This window comes from Apteryx rowi, unplaced genomic scaffold (assembly GCF_003343035.1).
Source record: "Apteryx rowi isolate R43461 unplaced genomic scaffold, aptRow1 scaffold_78, whole genome shotgun sequence".
NCBI classification, from domain to species: Eukaryota; Metazoa; Chordata; class Aves; order Apterygiformes; family Apterygidae; genus Apteryx; species Apteryx rowi.
Window position 1 is genome coordinate 1,506,362 of NW_020451071.1, and position 22,138 is coordinate 1,528,499.

At 42.8% G+C, this 22,138-nt stretch overlaps 1 protein-coding gene across 1 annotated transcript in view; it reads left to right on the plus strand.

Moving 5' to 3' along the window:
• The first annotated feature begins 18,433 nt into the window (after positions 1–18,433).
• SGPP1 (sphingosine-1-phosphate phosphatase 1) overlaps positions 18,434–22,138 on the plus strand; it is a 21,685-nt gene continuing 17,980 nt past the window's right edge. Inside the window, exon 1 of the mRNA XM_026088639.1 lies at positions 18,434–18,519. Coding sequence (XP_025944424.1) covers positions 18,434–18,519 — 86 coding nt within the window. The remainder of the gene's footprint in view (positions 18,520–22,138) is intronic.

Genomic DNA, 22,138 nt, shown 5'->3' on the forward strand with positions numbered 1-22,138 from the left:
TTCAGCGGAAGTTAGATCAGCTTAGCCATACCCTAAAACCACCCCTCCAGCATTACCTCTCTCGGGTGCAGGAGAATAAAACCTCTGCAAGACCTGCAGTGCCAGCCAGCAGGCAGAAATAGATGCTCACAAACAGATGTATAATAAACCATCCTGCCATGTGATGGTGTACTGCCCAGGGAGTCTCAATTCTGTATCGAGACACAGCAGAGAGATCCAGACATTTTACAATCCTAGAGCAAAAAGCTAAATCAAGGTATCTCTAGGTAATACAAAACAAAGTGCAGTTAGATGAGCACAAGCATAGCATATTTCTATAAAGATTGCCTGATAAAAGAATGCATCCCTTAGGATAAAACTCAACTCAAATCCAAGTAAAGGTATGGGGGGTGTGGAAGAGCCTGTGCTTGTCAGAGCAATGAAATGAATCATCTGACAGTGCTGGAAAGCCCCGTATGACACGGAGATGCTTTTACGCCATTGCCACCACGGACCAAAACATAATGGAAATATATCTAAAGTTCAAAGTGTTACTCCACACTGTTTTAATAACAAAAAAAGTTCACTGAATGATTTGGCTCTGTGCTACTTATTCACTTCAGGGAAGTCCAAAAGTGAAATAGGAATGTGGTAAGAGGCCAGAGCTGAAATGTGAAGACAAATCGCTCACAGCCAATATTTCGCTCATGCCATTAAACCTTCATTTTCAGTGCTACTAATCCTTCATTTTCATGACAACTTGGAAGATCCCTTATAATTATAATTTAATGAAAAAGCTGAATCCAGAGATGTAGCTGCAAAAGGGTAATTGCCTACTGTGCATTGTATTTAGAGGAGGCAATTAAGTGTATATTCCAGGGATGGATTGAAAGGATGAATTGTAACAATGACTGAGTTCAACAATCTGGAAATCTCGATTTAAAGAACCTGTCTGGTATTTTTATTTTCTTTTTACATGGGTCTCCATAGTTATTTCATTTTCTAAAGAAAGACTGATTTCAGTGACTGGAAGAATTAATTTCATGTGACTAACCAGGGGGTACCTGTAGCTTTTACTTATTCAAGTGAGTCTGTTATATGCATTTCTTCAGACTTCTAATTATCTTTTTAATAAAACTATTAGAAATGGTGAATGATGCTTTTTTCTTTTCACAAGATTCTTTATTTTTCACCTTTGTTACCCTGGATAGAGTTTGTCATACAGTCAAGAATGACTAAAAAGGTGCTCGCATATGTATTTTTCCTGTACAAAAGATCTCAAATATCCTGCATACAGAAAAGCACACAGAACTTACATTAAAAAAATATAGTAGATTTATTAAATAAAGGAGCATTTTCTGTAATTGGATTTGGACTTTTTATGGTTACCATGTCCTTCACGATTTCAGAAATGACAGCTCTCATCCTCATCTGTCTTCCTTTCTTTCTTAAATAAGAGGAAGCAAATGAGTTTTCCTGCTTTTTCAATTTCCAGTCAGTCTCTTGAGATATACTTAACTGGGTATTGGACTGAACACTCAATAAATTGAAAATAAGAAATATTGTTTCTGTGGAACAGGCCCTTGTCAAAGACGAGGCCATCACTCACGCCAGTGCCGGCTCCAGTGACTTCAAAGCACAGCACCTTATCAGGAAACCGGCCTTGTGAAGTTCAGTAATTTTATGGGTATGTTAAATTGAGGTTGCTGTGCTTCACATTTAATGATAAGCAGCTTTATTTCCAAAAGAGCAAAATACAACTACACAACGGGAGTCATCGCGGCACGTTTTTCAGAGGACCACGCCGACAGCTGGGGGAGCAGCTGGGTTCATACCACCATTATAACCCCTTAGAGCGAACTCGGGAAAGTTTGGGGAAGATCTAGAGGTAATATTTTGCGCAAGGCCAGGTGGAGGCCGCGCCCGCCGCCCGCGGGCGGCTCCTCAGGCGCGGAGCCGTTACCAGCGGCTCCGCTGACCCCTAGCGGGGGAGGGGCGCCACGGCGCGCGGCACGCGGGACCCCGCCGCGCGCGGGCGGCTCCTCAGGCGCGGAGCCGTTACCAGCGGCTCCGCTGACCCCTAGCGGGGGAGGGGCGCCACGGCGGGGAGCCGGCGAGGCGTTTTTCCGTGGAGGAAACGCCGTGCTTAATACTTGTTAAAGCGGGACGTAACTAAGGAGGTTTCGAACGAGTATCTCGATGAGTTGTAAGCGTTATGGGATGCGGACTCTCCCTGCGCAGTGAGGAAGGGAGGGCTGAAGTGCTGGCACCTGGCACAGCGACCAAACCCCGTGTTTAATTGCTGCGTTTTCAACATCCTGGAGTCGAACGCTATTGCTCTAGCCTTAAAACTGAAGGGTTAAAGCTGTAACAGCGAGGGATCTCATTGCTCAGCTTGACTCTGTGTTTTGACTATTTTGTACTACAGGGATTCATTCATTGCATACATATGTGAATACTATCTGTAACTCCTCTGCAATCTTATCTGATGTTAGTTGTAAAAAACTGAGGGGGAGGGGGTTAGTCTGTGCCTCTCTGTGTACTTTTAAAGGATGATTTGCCAAGAATCTTGCTGGATCAAAAGGGATGGTAAAGGAGGAGGTATTTCCCCAGAAACCTGAAAAAGCAATAGCCAGTTTTATAGTCCTGATAAGAAGAAAGATCTTGAAGGGAATGATAAACCTCCCGTGGCTTAGAAAGGAACAGGAGACTAAGGAGGGAGAGCCCATGGACAGGCAGGAAAACCTGGCAGGCCCCATAGCCTCCATGTGGTGCCTTTCACACCAGAGCGGAGACCTGCCCGAGCCGGCAAGGGGAGGCTGAAAAATCAGGGGACAGTTATGTACTTAAGATTTATTTTGCCTTTGCAACCCAAAATACACAAAGTCTATCCATAAACAGCCTGTTTGGAAAATGCTATTGCATGTCAGGAGAAAAACTTCTGACTGCACAACTCCCTAGAGGTTAAATTTCCCTCCAAGATCCAGTTTCCCTACAAGAAACACGGAGATTGGACTGAGTAGCTTCCCAGGGGCAGCACTGGGGGGTTTTCCCTGGAGAAGGGTGGCAGCGAGCTGGTATCGGCATGCCTGCCTGATCCCACAGACTGTGCAAAGAGCATGGCCTGGGAGCCTGTGATAACCGTGCATTTTCAGTCTTGAATTTTAACAGGCCTGTAATCAAATGGGGCATATATCAAGGCAAAATGTAGATGGAGGATATCTAGCTTTCACTGCCTTGAAATTTCTTAAAAATAAGGGATTCACATGTTTGCAAAGAATATTTACAAAATGAGCCTTGTTTTTTAACAAAGTAAAAGTTCACATGCACTCCTCAGAGCTAATCGAAACCTTAAATAAGAGAGCTAATGTATTCCTCGGTTCAGATCTATTCATGAAAACCTAACACTAATAGAAAACCCTGGGATTGTTCAGGATTACTATAGCATTCAGTCTAAATCTCAAGGTAAATACTTGACTCATGTTTTCTGCTCTGGGAGTGTATTAAATACACAGTAAAGCCTTTCCCTGAAAAAAGAGTCTTGTGTCTCACAATATCCTTTTCAGCCAATGCAGCAAGCTTGTAGACCCTGAAAGGCTTCCCGTCTGACTCTGCGAGAATGGCAGGGATTTGAATGCAGAAGGATACTGAATTCTTCTGATCCATATGCTGCAGACAGCCCACAGAAATACAGAAAAGCAGGAGGGGTTTTCTGAAGAGACTGCAAATGTGATAGCTTCTTTCTAAGCAAATTACGTTCACTAGCAGTTCTAGTGTCCTGTACAACGTGATTTTACTTAGTACAGTTTCATGTCTTTTTTATTTTTATTTTTTTTGCATTTGCAGTTTGATGCATTGTTAAAGCTTTATTGGGACCTGAACTGAAACTCAGAAAAGCCTCACACAGACAAACCAAAGATGTGGATGCTGAAAGAGGACAAAAAGTGATCCCTCCCAGCACCAAGATTTTTCTGCTTGGAGCAGAGTAAAGTGAACTGCATGGAAATAGTAATGCATATCAAACAGGCAATCATGTTTGCATTTAAGTGTCTCATAATATTCTCTTCTAGTCTCAAATATCAGATCTAAAGACTAAAAACCAATTCACAGCATTGTCTCTTGGCAGAACAATATCAGTATTTCAGACTTCCATATACGCTTATGTATTTTGTTTTCAAAAAGAGCAAACAGGCACATCAATACCGATCTTAGAGTCTGTGTACAACAAATATATGCACAATAGTACTGCTCTCTGACTAGCATGAATAAAGAGAACAGCAGAGGTGCTGCCAGCCGATGTCTTTCTGCTCCCAACAGCCTGCAGGCAACTTACAGAGTATTACTGATCAAATGCCTTTCAGTCCCACCCCCTCTTTTCCATTACTGTTATCACTCAGCTCGCAAACTCAGAGCTCCCCTTTCTTCCACACGAGCTGCACACACAGATAACAGAACTCATTACTGTGACTTAGAAAATCTCTTCGATTCTCCAGTTGCAGTGACTAAGCAACGGTGCTTCTGTTTCACTTATTTACCAACAGTGTCTTATCCTTGTTCCCACTGTGTGCCCATAAAGTACAAGCCAAGGCATAAGAGATAGGAAATCAATGAAATCAGAAGGGTTAATTTCCCAGCTGTGCATTCAGGGCTGTATGGAAAAGGGAGGATGTGAGGCTCCCAAGATATGGGCCCCCTTAGTCTATTGTTACTCATGGTTTGCAGTAGTTTATTATGGATCAATAGCTTCTTACAGGTTATGTCTCTATTCTTGCTATGCTTGTCAGGTAGCACTTTACTCCAGGATTAGCCAAATGGCTTTGGACAGGCTTGTTTGTGATCTTTTGAAACAAGTCAAGAACTTCCTGCAAAAAGTTATGGGTATGCTGCAGAATTACAATATGAAATTTTCTGGTCTGTGTTATGCTGGATGTCAGAGGAGATCATCAGAATAGCATTCAAAATCTCTGAGAACTCATTTCAGTGAGGGTTTGGGGGGAATGGAATGTTTCTTCACATAAATCGTTCAGAATCTTGCCCTATGGAAAGGAAACTAAGCAGAAAGACTTCACTGAGAAATGGGGGGAGGTTATAGCAGCTTGGGATAAGAGGTTTATTTTTCTCCTGAGCTAAATAGGAGCCTGTTAGATTTCTACTGGACACATTTTTTGGTGATGCACACAGCAAATGCATTTAAAGGAAGGATCTGTACCATGGGGGATTTGGGAATCCAGGCATAACAGGAAAAGCTACTGCTGAAATTTAATCAGAGAATGTTTTCTCATGGGATTTCCAGCGTTTCTGTTTACAATCACCAAAGAGAACAGAGTGCAGACCTGAGTGACTTCCCCCTAAGTGTTTCAAGCGTCTTATTAAAGCGTGGAAACAGATGACAATTCAGGGGGCTGTTATGCATGTAAACAGTCGTCCACAAGGTTACCTGTCTCATGTGAGATTTCCTTCTTGTCTGCAGTGCACGTGTGGTTAAGACCAGCATGTAAATCCTACAGCCCTAGGAAGTGCATGAAGCAGTTGTATGGAACAGGCGGTGTATGCCTGAGGTTTTTAGAAAGCACATGTATGTACAGCACAGTACCTATGTGCTGTGGTCATCCAGGTTTTCTTGATAGATGGCAGCCTTGATGAAGAGCGTTCACGGGAAACACTTCACCAAGACATCTGGCTAGCACACCTCTGGAAGTCTTTAGCAATCAGGAATGACTTCACCAGAAAAAAAATTATGTGGGGGTATATGGGAGCCTGGATTCCATCCAGTCGTTATGTCTGATATATGCATACCCTAAATGAGCTTCCCATTCAAATTAACTTTAGTGAGCATGGAGAGCCAAAGATGAGTATTCTGGGAGGCTTATATGTGCCTTCTCCAGCTTACACAGAAGCTGTCTCTTTACTCTAGTCTGGAAAGCTGGAAAGTTTACCCCAGGACTTGTATAATGTTAGTGCATACAGGCTGCTCCTCACAACCCTACAAATGGGGCACATTTCCAAAATTTTCTTCTCAGGTCCCCCCCTTTTTTTTTTTTTTTGGCTGCAGATTTCCATTCCTCCAGTCTAGGTTTCTCTTAGCCTACCCTATACCTGTCTCAAGTTTGCCTAAAATGCTTATTGTGGCCAAATACTGCAGAAAAAAAAGAAAAAGAAATTAGTGTCATCAGAGCAATGCTCCACGCCTTTGAGTAAGTGTCCATGCACAAGCTTATTGTTTGGCTAGTTTTGCTTGCTCCCCACTCCCACAACCTGACTTCCCAGGCTGCTAAGCTCCATGGCCAGGACAGTACCAGTACTTCTCATTGATAATGATGAGACAAAGTAGTGCCTTACTCTCTGTTCAAAAAAAAAAAAATTATACACCGTAGGCAAGTAGAATTTTACACAGCTTTGTGCATCTGCTGATCCTATGCTGTTATTGCAGTCTACTGTGGGGATATCCAACATGAGTCATTACTCTAATTGCCTGTCTTGACTTGTTAAGTCTCCCATTCTGAGGATGAAATTCATTTGCCTGAAGAAGTCCAATCTTCACAGTCCCCCTCATTCATATCTGTCCCTTATACATTGGAGGGCTTTGCCATATCCTCTTTCTTGCACCATGAGCATTGTGTTAGAGGACAGTAGTGACTGGGTTTGCTGAATCCCAGAGGTGGATGCACGTGTGTCACAGCTAGCCCGCAGTACGGGTGTGTTTGCTTGCAGGATCCCATGTATTCCAGAAGGTAGATTTCCCAGCTGTGGCACAGTATGGTGCCCCCCCAGCCCTTCCTCTGCCCCCATTAAATAACCAGCACAGACTGAAGAACCCTGCAAGGTCTGTCTATATCATCTGGGCATTTGCATACTCGTAGGAGCTAATCCCACCATGTCTGCAAAACTCCCTGATCTGTGTGCTCACCTGCAACTGATGAGCGTGCAAATGAGAAGCCAGTACGGTTTGAGCACAGAGCTGCAAAGACCTTCACTATGAAAATCAAGCCTCCATTGTATGGGTTGTAACTTCACATTTTGAAGATTATGTGGCATTTAGATAAGAACACGCCACCTATTCTATTAGGCTTTACAAAGGCCCAGGTTTAATCATTGTTATGCTGAAAGGAGATATACCTTTCATTCTGGCCCTTGCAATAAGGCACCGCTGCTGGTACTGAGGTGAAGAGTCCTGAGGAAACGGAGCTGCTTGTAATTTCTCCTGTTTCTTGCAACCCTTCTCAAAAGGCAGAACCTGCCGATCAAGTACTGATCAACGCACTGATCATGCGTTGTCCTGACCTGCCTCACCCAGCAAACATTTGCTAGGGGTGAATTTGTTTCGTTTTCTCAAACTGAATAGCTTTGGCAATTCCTTTCACAGGTGTGGAAATCACCCTGGCAAAAAAAACTAGTGGGATCCAGAAGTGAGATATAGCTTTGAACCAGTTCTCTCTTTTAGCTCTGCAAAGGCGTTGAGTGATTGTGCTTTAAAGCCATGGCATACTGAGGATTAAAAAAATTGGACGGGAGCTTTATGGGCTTTCCTCTCTCTCTGGGCTCTGGATAGCTGGACTTACAGTAAGTCCTGCATTTGTCTGGACAGGTGGAAAAAATTGAGACGCACTCATTCATGTTCTTTAAATTCTCTGAAATAATTCTAAATGAGATTTTATTGTTTGCATGGAAAATATAAAATAGGCAATGATTCAACATAAAAGTTTTACAGTGCTGTCCTTAGGACAATTTATTTAATAGATTTGTGGGTTTCCTGTTGGTGTGTAATGTGCATTCAGACTCACATTAGTGCAATAACCCTTACATTATGTCACAGAATGGTCGCCTAATATGGGACCAGATCTTTCCTTGGAATTCATACATGCAAATTCCTGCCTGAGACCATTTTTCTGTACCACTAGGTGGCTTTTCTACCAGTATTTCATATCACTTTCTTTGAAGTCACTACAAGTACAATGAGTCTTCTCTTAAGTGCAACTATGAAACAAGCTGTTGGAAAAAAGAGAAGGAAGCTAAGGCAACGCAGCAGATGAACTCTTAAACTTCCCATAGGTTTACAGTGAAATCTTTTCAGATCTCCGTCCCTCTGATTTTTTGTTTCAAGTTAGCTATAGCTAGCTATATTTCTGGATTTCAAGGGGTCATATGATGTCTGCTAGGATATATTTCTATACAGCCATGAGACTTTGCAAACTTATGTGTCTAATTTTATGATAGACATTTTTGTGCTATACCAGAGTAAACCTGTTAGTAACACACAGAAATAGAATGCATACTTTTTAGTGAAATGCCTTGTTCTCAGAAAGAGTAAACCAAGGTTTCTCGTTTCAGATATTTCACTCTGCTGCAGATATCTTCTTAACTACAGCTACTCATTTCTCATATAAGCACAGAAAAATCTAACTGCTGATAATATCTTTTTCCAGTAGCACTTAGAATGTCTCAAATCATTTCCAAGAAGAAAAACCCTGAGGAGCTCACTGACTAATGGTAGTGAGTACAGAAGAATAGGAAGGGGAAGGATGAGCTACAAAAAAAGAAAAAAACATAGCTGTTCTTTAAGTTTGGCCGTGCTGAGTGTTTTGTTGGAAGCACAATACAGCTGTGTTGTCCAGAGAGAGAACCTGAGACCAGACATGTCAGAAGTTTGGCAGATGAGCTCAGCATTTGAATTTCTCATTCACTTCATACATCTTTCCTTTCATATATTTGACTCTCGTTTTCTATCATAAAAATGGCCCTATATTCACTGGAGAGAAAACCCAGAGTGCTCTCCTGACAAGTACACTTCAGCGGCATGAAAATCCACAGCAGTACCTCTTGCAGGCAGAACGCAGTGACACACATGGGATTAACACGCAGATTTTACAGCGTCTATTCCTGCAGCTAATTTCACACACATCAGGTAAGACTTCAGACGATGGGGGAAGCCAGCTGCTGCTGAAAAGGCCTAAAGGCCCCTGCTTTGGCAAAAAGCAAAGAGAGCACTGCTTGGACTTGATTACTTATTTAAAAGTTGTTTCCCAACTCTGGAATCAGCGAAGGGTGCTGGACCCAGCCCAGTAAAGACTGAGCCCCGTGAATCAAACGCAGAGCTGCTGTAAACTGACACAGCGCTACAGCTGCCACGCGCTGATTTGCTCCCTTTCCAGCCGAGGCTCTGCCTTTAAGTATAGCAGTCACAGGGCTTCTGGTTGGCAGGAGGCACAGGCAAGAGCCTGTCAGTGTATCTCAGGGTATACCCCGCAGACATACCCAGAACTACCTGAAATACGGTGTGGAGATGTATCTTTAGGCTGATCTTTAAGTTACAATAATTTTAACCAAAAAAAATCAACAGTTTTTATTTATCATTCTTGAATCCTTCCATCACAATCTGTGCCTTTGCTTTGAATGTAAAAGCCTGCTGGTCTGCTCTGGCAGTATTTTGCTTTCAGTTAGTGCTGCAATATGTGACTTCACCAGGTGAAAGGCACTGGATGACCGGTAAAGCCCAGCACAACCTCTGATCTTTTGGCTGTCTCTTAAGCTGTATTATCTCTGCAAACATGCCCTTCCCTTAATCTCTATACAGTGTTTTCCCAGACAGAGTAATTAAAACCCAATTCAATGTCTTTTCACTGGCTTCTTTCAGCTAAACATTTCCCAGTCTCCCTCCTTGTGCCTATGATCTGCAAATTTTGTCCAAGGTGACTTTTTTTTTTTAAATCAACCTTTGCCCTTCTCTGTCAGCTTCGCTGTTTATACAGATCTTTTTTCAGGTGAAATGCTGTCTTTTCCCCTCTCCACCGCGTTGAGTTTCATTACCATACCTGCAAAGTCCTTGTGGAAGCAAACTTTGAGCTGGTTCTGCACGGTTTTTAAACGCTTCCCTTCATGAATTCGTACCATCTCTCCTTAACTCATTACGCCCACAAGCAAGGGCAGACAACTAAGCACATGAATGTCGAAGCAGGGTTTCCAGGCTGGGCGATGCCGCCTGACCTGCAGCAGGCCCACATGCGCAAAAGGATTTCAGTCTGAAGGACGCCGGGTAAGTGTAGTCCCAGGCAGAGGAGGCATCGCCCAGCGGGGGCTGCCGAAGCCCAGAAACGGGGCCGTTGCAGAGGAGGCTCCAAACCGCCCCCAGCCTTGCCCAGCCAGGCCACCTCCAGCAAGCGCCTTGCCTGCCCTTCGCCAGCCCTCGGAGGAAGGCAGGATGAATGCTGTGGCTCTCAGCCCCGTAAATATTTGACCTGCAGTCTGTAGGGCCAGCATTTCTGGCAGCAGATACTTCTCTTGAAACCCAATCTCTTGTAGTCTTCAGAAAGACCCTTTACTTTGCTTTTATGCCTTCATGAAAGACTCTTATGCTAGATGCAGGGCACACACGTGCTCTGGTGTGATGTTTTTTACTGTTTGGTATAATTAACTTATATAACTCATATAACTCATGTACATGAGTTTGACATCAATTTTCCAGCACAACAAGCAAATGTTATTACAATCTCGTATTCTCTGTACTTTTATTTCGACTGCTATTAGATCACGTGGGGAAGAGTTTGAAAACAGCTCTTACATAATATTAATACAAAGGACCGTGCTGGCAGTCTAAACCTCATATTTTAATTGTTGATGATAAAGAAACATATCAGTGGTTTTAACGTAATAAATATTGTTTTTGTACATGGATGCAAGGTTACTGTGTCTGAAAGGCTATGTGGAAATTATTCACAAACATAGCTGAGGGATTAATTAATAGTAGCTTATCTGGCACTTTTCATCAGCTGATCTACAAAGGAAATCAATGTTCTTATTTCCCTGTTATTGGTACAGAAGCACAGAGAGAAGAAAGGTCTTGATAGGGTTTACACCTCCTGCTAACAACATGATGGCTTTCAGAGGTGTTAATGACTTCTGGCTCCTCTTGAGTTTATCTGGCCTTAGGAGGCCCTGGAGGCCCATTAAGCAACTGTCAACCTTGACCTAAATAATTTATTTACATTTCAATCTATTTATTGTTTTCACTTTTACCATCTTTACAGAGAGTATTTCAACACTAAGGAGTTACATCTTAATTCTATTACCAAGAGTCCGACGGGCTTCCCAAAATTCATTTCAAACATTTAATGACCTTGCTGAGATTTAGACGTGTTCAACTTCCAACACTGAATGCAATTCCCTGGACTTCAAGGGGATGTGTGAACACAATGCCTAAAGATAAGTCCTTGCAGAATCAGAGCATGGGTCAGTATCTTCGCTGGAAATTAAACATTTCATGTTGAGGTATTACAAAGAAGTATTTTTTGGTAATTATACATTTGGGAGCAGAGTGCAGCTGCTTTAATTCAAAGATTGCTTTATACTGAAAACCTGCACGAACGACCTTGTATTTCAAGAAATAACACTTAAAAGGCGACATTTTCTAAGTTTTTTTTTTTTTAAGTGTGACCCAGGTTCATGCATACATTTCCACCATCGCTGCATAAAAAGAGTATTTATATTAGAAACTGTTTGTGGCAGCTGAAACCAGAAGGCCAAAGATGGTTATGTAGCAACTTTTTAAACTTCATGTTTTAAAACATTTAATCCAAAGTATATAAATCAAGCCAGATTTTTTCAAGACATGGCCCAGGATCAGTGATACAGATCATAAAACTTAGTGAGGCTCACACAGCATCCGAGTTGTGGGTTTGTAGTTTACTTTCCCTTCAGGTTGTCTTGCAAATATTTTGCATGCCCTAACAACAAATACAACAGCACGCTCGTATCCGCAGCGCCAGAGCTCCACGTGCCCCAGTGCCCCAGCAAGCTCCGCAGCCTCCTGCCCTCTCCTGGGGTTGGGGCCCACACTCATCCTTCCTCCACTGAAGTGAGTCTTTGGGGCAGGGGGACAGCGGTTTTGTCGTGCTAAGAAAATATTCTTATTAAAGCTGCACTTGAAACGGGGCTGTTAGTCACAGCTATGCTGTGTTTGTCTTGTTCTCTCTGTTATTTTTTAGACATAATGCAGAGCCTGCATTAGTACAAACTCCAGAGCTTGCAAACTTGGAGGCAGGAAATTTTTCCAAGACAGAAGGATCAGCTTTATTCACATACTGCATAATATGCAGAGACCTGTGATTCAGTCTCCAAAGTTTTATCATTTTAGTAGGAATTTGTTTATGATTTGGTTGTGTAAATGATACTGGATAATTATCATACTCATCCAAGGACATATGATATGTCCTCAAGCAGCTTGGTCACCCTGACCTTGTGACTCCAGTTTATTAATGAAATCCAAGTTCACAAGAGAAAAATGAGAAAGAATTCTGTCCTAGGGCTTAGGAGCTGCATCCTACAAAGAAATAACTCTGTTAAGGGAATGATTCTGTTGAGGTTTGTTTGTTCTGCCTTTTTTTTTTCTTTTTGAGAATAAACCAAATTAAGCCCTTGTTGCTGCCATTGTCAGAAAGACCTCTGCCAGTACTTCTTTTCAGCTGGCATTTAAAAAGTGAGAAAAAATATGGTGAAATACAATAATATCGCTCTGGTACAACCATATGACCACTAGTTTGAGCAATCCACCAGTGCTGCTAGGATTAAAGAGTAGCACAGAAGCAGTTGTACGGTATGTGGCAGGTTGCAGAAGCTCCACCAGACACACTACATACAAACCCAAAAGGGAGAGTCCTCCTGTCTGCACGCTTGGGTTAATTCTCCAGAAAAGGAGGGGAGAAAGTGGGCAGAGATAACAAGGCATGTAAAAAGAGGTATACATATACAGAGGTGCACAGCAGGCCAGCTGTCAGGCAAAACCACATTGCCAACAATGAACATCTTCAGCCTACAAGAAATAAGGAGAAAAGAATGAAACTAGCCAGAAGAACAGCAAAATTTAAGATGAGGTGAATGCAACAACTCCATTCCCTTCATGAATAGTATTTTGTCTTCCTTTGTTATCTGGCTAAGCTGGTTTTAAAAGTCCCTTTATCAGCAGTTTGTAGTTTCTAGCACAATAAAGGTCCAAAACTAAACAATCCTGAGAATTATCAGGCTCTTACTGATGAGCCTATATAGCCGCTTCTTCAGTCATATTTGCTTATAGACATTTCTTTTCTAAAATGCAATGATCAAAAAGATATAATGCTTCTCATCCCCTCCAAAATGAATAATTCTACCAAAAATGCTTCCCTTACTGTACCAGTACATCATATTTTATTGCTTACTTTTCAGCAGCCACAGCACATCGTGAGGGTGGTATTAGATGAACTGACAAATTATCACAGAGCTACCACATCCTAAGGAGTTCATGCTCTACGCACAGTTGCATCACAGCTCCATGAATCTGCAGTCTCACATTCCTGGCCAACTTCTACCACTTACATATCCTGACTCCAAATCTACAGCTGCTTAACTTTTGTTGCATGATTAATCTGACTGAAGTCCATGTGCAGAATTTTGGGGGCCTCAATGTAAGTATTGCAACTTCTGTCTCTGCCACTGGTGCAAACATAAGCACTCCAGTTTAGGGACCTGGGGAACTACCAGGACAAACCAGTAGGTTGCAGGGATTTTTACATACCTCTAGGGTCAGACAGCTGCACAGCATGAGATTTATAGTTTTCTTAACATGGCCCAGTGGATTCATCTGAGTTCCATTCCTGGTGCCGAAGTAAGTATTCTAGAACCTATCCAACTTGACAAAGTACTTATTAAGAATTTGGATGGTTGAGGGCAAGTCATAAAACCCTCCTATGTATTTTAACTCACCCATCCCTCAAATGTTCATTACTTATGTAATGATATTTTAAGGGTTGATTCATGTTTGAGGAAATATCATAGGCGCCCACATCACTCTGAGCACTTTCTGCGTAATGAAGTAAAAACAGCAATGTTCTTGCTATCCTGAGAAAGAGAGAGCCTGTGAAACTGCTGGTTACATGCAAAGTACTCGTTATACAGGTTTTGAATAGCCCTGGGACGCATGGGTTGCACTAGCTGGGAAAGGGTGCAGCAGTAAGGTGAGAGAGCTCTTCTGAGCGTCATGATATACCTGGCTGAAATTTTACTGAGACCCTCCCCAGGCCTGGGAGCACGAAACATCATGAAGATGGAAGACTGAAGAGGAAGGTCACTGGCATTTTCAGCAGAGTGAAGGGAGAAGGCTCTTGGTGGTGTGGATGTTCTTGGACCATAGTAAGAATAAATTAATATTGGCTATCACATTTTAAAAAGGGCTTTGAATGTTTCAGGTCCTTCCCAGGCAAGAGATCTAACCACTAGGCAGTTACATGAAAGGTGAACATCCTGCCCTGGAAAAAAAGTGAGCTCTACCCAGTCATTTACAAGAATAGTCATAACTGACTACCCTCAAGAGTGGGCTAGATCCTTTATCCCACGTAATTTGAGGTGCGTCCCTTGTAGCCCTGAGATGTAGAATGAGGTTTCAGAGCCATCCTTATATTTGGTTCGCTCTCAGCTAACCCCAAATAGCTCCCTTATCAGCCTGTAGACTTCTTGGACCACCTGCCAACGTATCTACCTTTTCCATTGCATTGCTGAGGAAGCCTAAGGGCTTCACTTTGGCCTCTAGATTCCAGTTTGAAGGTTAGGAGTTAAAATGGAAGCACTGTGGTGCCTGACTTGTTCACACACATACTTTTTTTTGGCTGTCGGTCAGATCTTTGGCATAAAACGGATGATCTCATTTGTAATAACAGCTGTGGTTACAAATAGTGCTCCTGAAACCCCAAAGAATTCATAATTAGTAAGAAATATGAACATATTCCCCATATTGTGGCTTCTTTTCCACCTTTGAATGGGAAATGAACAAATGCTGTCAGTAAGAACACTAGGGAAGCTTTCGCTCCTGCTCTAATGCTGAGCACCTTGACACACCCTTGGACATAAATCAGCTCCATTTCATAATCTTGGGAATTTGGTATTAGGGATCCCCCCCCCCAAAAAAAAAGCCCCAGAACTAATTAAAGCATGTATCTATGCAGGTTACGGCACATTCCCACCTGCTGCATATTTTATACTTCCCACCCAATTCTCTTACATGAAATCTCTCTTCCCCAGTAACTTACTTGGAGAATACATGCCTTGCCTGTTCTCTGCTTGAACTTCTGAGTCTGATGACAGGATTTGAATGTGCCACCTTTCTCCTGCATTCTGTGTCCTAGCATGCCATGTGGTGAACTGTCCTGCTCCTGCTGTTCAGGTTGTTTTCCAAGATTTCCTTTCCGGTAGCGTAGGGTGCCTCCCTTTGATGAGCGCGAGTCATTAGAAGAAGTCTAGCCTTTTGAAAAGGTGTTTTTTTTTCCCCATGAAGCAATAACTCCCAGGATCTGGTTATCTGGTCTCTGATGGGAATCCTGGGCACCTCCCAACCCTGCAATGCCCTGTGGAGAGGCTTATTCTCACCCTTGGACTGGGGGTCCGTCAGTGAGCAGGTTCTGCCACTGCAGTTGGGATGCCGGCTGCTTTCTCCATGTTCCCACAAGAAGCTTCCTGCTGTAAAGTTCACGGCAGTCATTTGCCCCTACAGCACAGTTGGTTGCAGACACAGATGCAACTCTCACCATTCTACACAAAATTCCATCAAATACGCAATAATTGCAGTTGATGCAAATAAGCATGAAAACCCCATTCCTTTCTTAATGAGGACAAATATCTTTAAGGGGTCTGCTAAAATTACAGTGATAAAAAGGCTGCAATTACTGTATAACCACATATGCTTAGAAGATGTTTGGAAGAAGGAGCCCTCTAATTCTGGCTCTAGGCTGATTAAGAGTTGTGCACAAGTCTATTTTTTTATTCCATCCCTCCTCTGGTGTCTTACTAGTAATAAGCAAAAAAATAATGCAGAGGTGGTACCTGAATGGGCATATGCACCAGCTTAATAACCTGTTTGTCTCTCCCACAGGTAAAAGAGGCACATAATAAAGGAGAGCATGGGAGTTAAGGCACAATCAGCTATTCTGGGTAAAAGCAGGCAATTCTACAGTTTAATCCCTGGTAGCCAGAGTGAAGAAACATCTTCTAGAAATGGGAGTTCCACACCCGCAGCTAGGTATTATTAACCCGTGCATTTTAAAAAGCAAGATCCTAAATCTCCTCTTCTTGTTTTGATTTCCTGTTTCTGAAGGACTCCCCCCCCACACACACGACAACCAACCTTTCCCCTCCTTCCCAAATTTCATTGTTATGAGCCCCAAATCCTGGGACTATGGGGCAACAAGAATAATGGCTTTTTTGTTTAGGACATGTTAGCTTCTTTGAGATGCCACAGGGAGAAGAGTTCCATTTTCTCACCATACATTACAAAACTTTAAAAATACAGAAACCTCGGTCATTGAAAAAATGGAAGTATAATGAAACTACTTTCCATGTCTGTATCTGTTTCCCACTTGTAAAATGAAGGGGGGAGGAGTTAAGCATTCTACTCCCTCGTAAAGTAGTTCTGAGGAGTTACCAATTACGGATTGTAAGACGCTCCCATGCTATAGTTAATAATTTAAGATAAAGTCAAAAAGGCAACAATCTCATTTTTAACACAATAGAAACACTCCTTGAATATTCCTTATCTGAATTATGTTTGAAATGGCATCTACAAACATTGGCAAGTGACGTGGTTATATTCATGGATTTAAGTTCATGGCAAGAATGAAAAAGAACGTAACAGCTGTATTTCTGTAATAACTCCACAGAGGAGAGCCTATCACTGCCGACTCTTTTATTACTTTAACTTTTTATTCTTGTTTGTTACAGCAAATTATAACATTGTGCACCTCGCATCCACATACAATTAGCTAGTCATTCAAATTCTGTGCATTTCCAAGATCATTTGCCAATGTAGATAGGAAAAAAAACAAACCCCAAAGCAAGCAGTTGGGCAGACTCAGTAAGGACAGGCACACTCACCCCTCATTTAAACGAGGAGGTGGTGTAATGAGAAGTGTGTCTTGTGACATGAGAACATCCGCTGTGCCGCTCTGTGCTAAAATAGGGACGCACTAAAGCCATCTTATTCCATTCCCTGGAAAATCCAGACCTGTAACTCTGAAGGAAAACATTCACCATTTAAACAGCACTTGTACTTTTTGCCTTTGTTCTGATGGGAGATACCAACTTAACTCTATTTGGATCTTAACGTTTCAGTTTATTGGATCAACTAACAAACCTGATTTCTGAGGCACACGGTGAACTTTCCCTATCACACCAACATATGACAGCATTTCAACAGTGTGTGAACAATACTTGCCTAAAAAATTAGCAAATTTACAAAGTGCCAAGCATATAGGGAAAGTGTTACAAAACCAAACAACTAAGAACAAAAAAGGCACTCATGTATGGAACTTTGAGCATTATCCTACAAAACAAATGCACAATCCAGCTAGATTAAATTCAAGGGATTGTAGCAGGTCATTGAACTCATTTTTTAATGCACTAGGTAAAGTTCATAGCAGAGCAATCACAATACCAACAAGAACTAGACAAGAACCAAACCTTATTCTTCCAAAACTACATAAACTACACAATCTTTTTTTTTTCTTCCCAAAGAATATCATACTTGTTAAATCTTTTCTAAGCAAAATGCTGCAGTGGTTCATTAAATCTATTTTTACTGAAGAAAGTTGAACTCCTTTAAGTTCTATTGAAAAAGCTATCACTGGAATTCATGAGTGATAACTTGCAGAGAGATAAGCTGAATTTTAATACCTCAAATTGCTTACTAAAGTAAGAATTCAGCAATGACCAAGTATAGCATGTGAGCTGAAAACCCCTAAGTATGTTCTTCCTCCCACTGCTCTAATGTAACACTAGTACTTCCTCAGTGCTCCTTCACTGAGCTATCATAATAGCTTATACTTAAGAACAAGTTAAAGCACTTTTTTTTTTTGCTTATGGTAATATCTATTAATTGGAAATAATATACATTTCCCTCTTGCCCAAGTATTTTTCAAGATTAAGTCTTATAATAAGTAAACTTACCTTCTCAAATCTGGGTACTCAACTTACCAAAATTCTTAAAAAAAAAAATCTGGTATACTTAGCATATATTTATTTATATTCCAAATTGCTTAAAAAGAAGTCTTCCTTTGCCTCTAGGCACGTTAATGTCATTAATAATACAATAAAACTGTAGGAGCATTAGAATAATCATTTCAACAGGAAACTGGCAATTCAGACCTCTACAGGTACTCTTTTTCTATCCTTCATCGTGGTGGGAAACAGTTTTAATTCTCTTAAAAAAACACTATCTCGCCGATGCCTTTTGCACAGGAAGAGAGGAAATTCAAGCTATTTCAGACTATGACAGAAAACAAGCACCACAATCCTGGAGAGTGCCCTGCCACCTGCACTCTCTATTATATTAGGAGAGAAAGCCAACTGGCCGCTGCTGACTCAGATCAACTGTTCTCCAACTATTTAAAGCTTTACAGGCCAGAAGCGGTACCTTAAATATACTCAGAAACCAGTGGTTATCCAAATGGCTACCAAGCCAGATGCTCTGCTGAATAAACGAGCCACTGATTCTGCTCCTGTCACTTTGGCAGGACAGGCACACCAGCAGCTGTAAGCGTGATGCATTCTGCACCTCATTTGCCACGGATATCCACAGCTGTCCCATCGAATACTTACAGCCTGTGGGAATGTGACGGGGGTACACTCATTTGCCAGGCATCCTTGGAAATGCATGCGTTCCGGCTGTCATGCTCAGATGGCCCTTGTATGGGAAGCTGAGCTGTATTCAGAATCGCTTTGGGGCCACCTTTAGTACAACGAAACACATTTTCTGGAACAGCTCAGTTTTAGGGTGCACTCCTCTTCGAGTGCCCACTGCAACTTTTATTTATTTGAAATAAGCAAGAATAATTTAAAAGCTATTTCAGTTTTGATGTCATGTAATTTTCAGGCTAATAGTTCAAAGTCAAAGTAAACAAGTTGCAACCAAACACAAACGCTTCTTGCTTTTTAAGAGGAGTTATCTAGTATGTACCATACAGACAAGTCTCACTATATCCTTTGTAATCGCTGTGATTTTTTTTTCCTGTACAGTTATTCAGCTCTCATTCCAGAATTCATCATGAAGTTAGTTAACAGATTTCAGTTTCTTCTGTGTTTAAGGGCAGATGGTTTGTGGCCCTGGGAAAATGCACAAAAGAAGAAAAAGGCTTGTTTTTTAGCTCCTGTCTTTGCATCTTCTGCCCAAGAGCCAGGAAAAAAAGGAAGCATTTAAATTAGGAAGCACAGTATCTTGCAGGATTAGCACAGGGAGAGATGTTATACATTTCCCAGAAGGCAGAGAAATGACAGCAAATGCTCCACTCTCAAGACAGTAAATTTTGTCATGTACCATTTCAGGGGTGGTTTATTTGTGTTTCTCTAGCACATTACTGATCTGAAAGTTTATTTACATTTCATTCATCCTTCTTTCAGTACTAGCAGCTCTTCCACTGGGTATATTATTGCTTATATTATGATAACGCCTCAAGTGAGGTCAACACTGTATAATACAAATATATACAACCTATACATATACAATGTACAATATAGAAAATCTATCATGATTAAATTGGTGCATTCTGATTCTCTTGGCCTTGAGGCAATTTTACATAATCAATGTTCATGTTGTGAAATATTTTCCAGATTTAACACAAAATTTTCTTGTAAGGATTTATCCTTTCAGAAACTTAAAAAGAAATGCAGAGAAATTTTTCTAAGTAATCCCAAGGGTGTAAATTTAGAAAGCAAAAGGCCAAGTCCTTTCGATCTTGACTTAAAAGGTATATCCTGCAGTCTAAAGCTTAATTCAGAACAGTTTGGGGGGACAGGGGGGAGCAAAAGTATATCAAGGAGAAAAAACTGATTCTGGTGCTCATGGCTATTAACTAAATGCCTGCTTCTGGCATTTAAAATCTAAACCATGATGGACCCACTAGATTAAGGTGACACTAGGCATATCGCAGACCATCAGATTTCCATTAGTATTCTTCCAGTAAACTAAAGCATAACTTCTGCTTGGATAAAAATAATTTTCAGAAATACCTCCCATCTTCAACTGAAGTCATAAAATGATGGAAAATCTTCAGCTTCTCTTGAGAATGTGTTCTGGTGGTTAAGCATGTAAAAAATGTGTGTCTTATTTCCTATTTGAATTTGTCTGGCTTTTGCCTCCAGCCATTGCTTCTTATTACGCCTTTCTTCACTAGATTAAAGAGCCCTTTAATATCCAGTATTTTCCCTCAGGAATGTTCTTACACACTATAGTCAAGTCACCTCTCAATCCTCTTTTAGATAACTTTAACAGCTTGAGCTCTTAAAATCTCCCAATGTAATGCATTTTCTCCAGCCTTCAGAACATTTTGCTTCACTTTTTTGCTCTTATTTTCAAACATCCTTCTTAAAAACTGAAAAACAGAACTGTATGCACTATCCTAGTGTTGACCTCAACAATGATATCCACAAAAGCAAAATAAACCTTTTTTTTTTATTCCATTGTTTATGCATTAATTAATCTTTTTCTGCCACAGCTTCACTTGGAAAAGCCCTTATCAAATTGCTTACTCATTCTGACCCTTAAATCTTTTTCAGTCTTTTCCTTCCCAGGGGTGTGTGTGTACATATATATAGTCTTAGTTATAGCCTGCACAAGACATGGTTCTTAGGTAGACAACATTATATTTCACTGGATTAAAATTCACTAAATTGGAATGGGATGTTTTTACCAACCATTCTCATCAGTGCCTTGTCCTCATCATTGTTTTGGACTGCATTAATCTTTGAGCTCAAATTTAGATTTGCTTCCGGATCGCTGCTAAAAAATGTAGTACAACATAGGACCTACTACTGGGAGCTCCTTAGGCACCAACTTGTTCAACCAAGTTTTCCTGCAGACTTCTTGGGATCTGACAGCAAATCCCATTTGTGCGGTTTATTGGCAGTGCACACGTCTAATGTTACCGAGAATATCATGCAGCGCTGGAGTCAGGTATCTCCTCAAAACAGTATCATCAAGATGACTGAGCAATAGCTGTTTTTACTATAGCACTGTGTAGATTGGTATTAGATCCCTTTATTTCAACCTTTTATTATTGAAATTCCGCACCAAATTTTCTATCATATCGGTTGGCATAGCTACTAAGCTAACTAGTCACTTGGGCCATATTTACCCTTTTCAAAATATGGCACAAACTATCACGTTTACCATTGGTTTAATCTCCTAAATATAAGACAAGATACAAATATCCTTAAGTATTAGAAAACCACGGAAGAGCATCGGCATGACAGGCAGAAGCACAGAGGGCTCCGGTGACCGAGGCTTCGGCTCGCTTTCCTCCCGGCGTTTCCCGAACTGAAACGCAACGACCGCGGACCGGGGACTCCTCGCAGCTCTCTTCAAACACGCGGCAGCAAGATTTCTGCTCCTGACGCGGTTCAGGTTGCTCGCGCCCACCTCGGAGAAGCGGCGGAGCCGCCTCGGCCACGGCAGGCGCAGGGACACGGCCGCTCTCCACACGCGGGGCGGGAACCTTCCCTCACCGGCGGCGCCCCCCGCCCTCAACCGCCGGAGCTGGGCGCCCGCCCGCTTCCCCGCTTAACGGCCGGGTGCGGCTCTCGCTCTCGGGCCGGGGGGAGGCGGCCCCCCCCGCGGGCCGGGCAGCGGGGCGCTCGCAGGAGCCCGCCGACGCCTCGGGGCGCCGACGCCGGCCACGGCGGCGGCCGAGGCGAGGGCGGGAGCAGCAGGGAGGCGGCGGAAGGGAGGGCAGCGGCCGGCCAGGCTGGAGCGGCTCCCGCCCGGCCCCGCTCGCGCGGCGGGGTACGCTGTCCCCTCCCGCCGCGGCCGCCTCCGCGCCTCACGCTCGAGGCCGAGGCACGCCGCCCGCTCCCTCCCTCCGTGCCAAGCCCCGATTGGCTCCCCCCTTCCCGTGGGGGGTGGGTTTAGGAGGGAGCCGCAGCCAATCCGCGCCGCGGAGGGGTTTCCCCGGGGAGGGAGGGGGGTGCGGCGGGAGTTGTGCGCAGGCGCAGCGGGGGCGCGCGGCAGGGAGGGAGCGGGCGGCGGCGGGCGGAGCGGGCGCGGGGCTCAAGGCTTGAGCCTTGAGCCGCGGGCAGCGGCGGCGGCAGCGCTCCGCAGCTCCCAGCCCCTGGGCGCCGTCCTCCTCAGGGAGTGCGCGCGGAGCACCCGGCGCCTCCC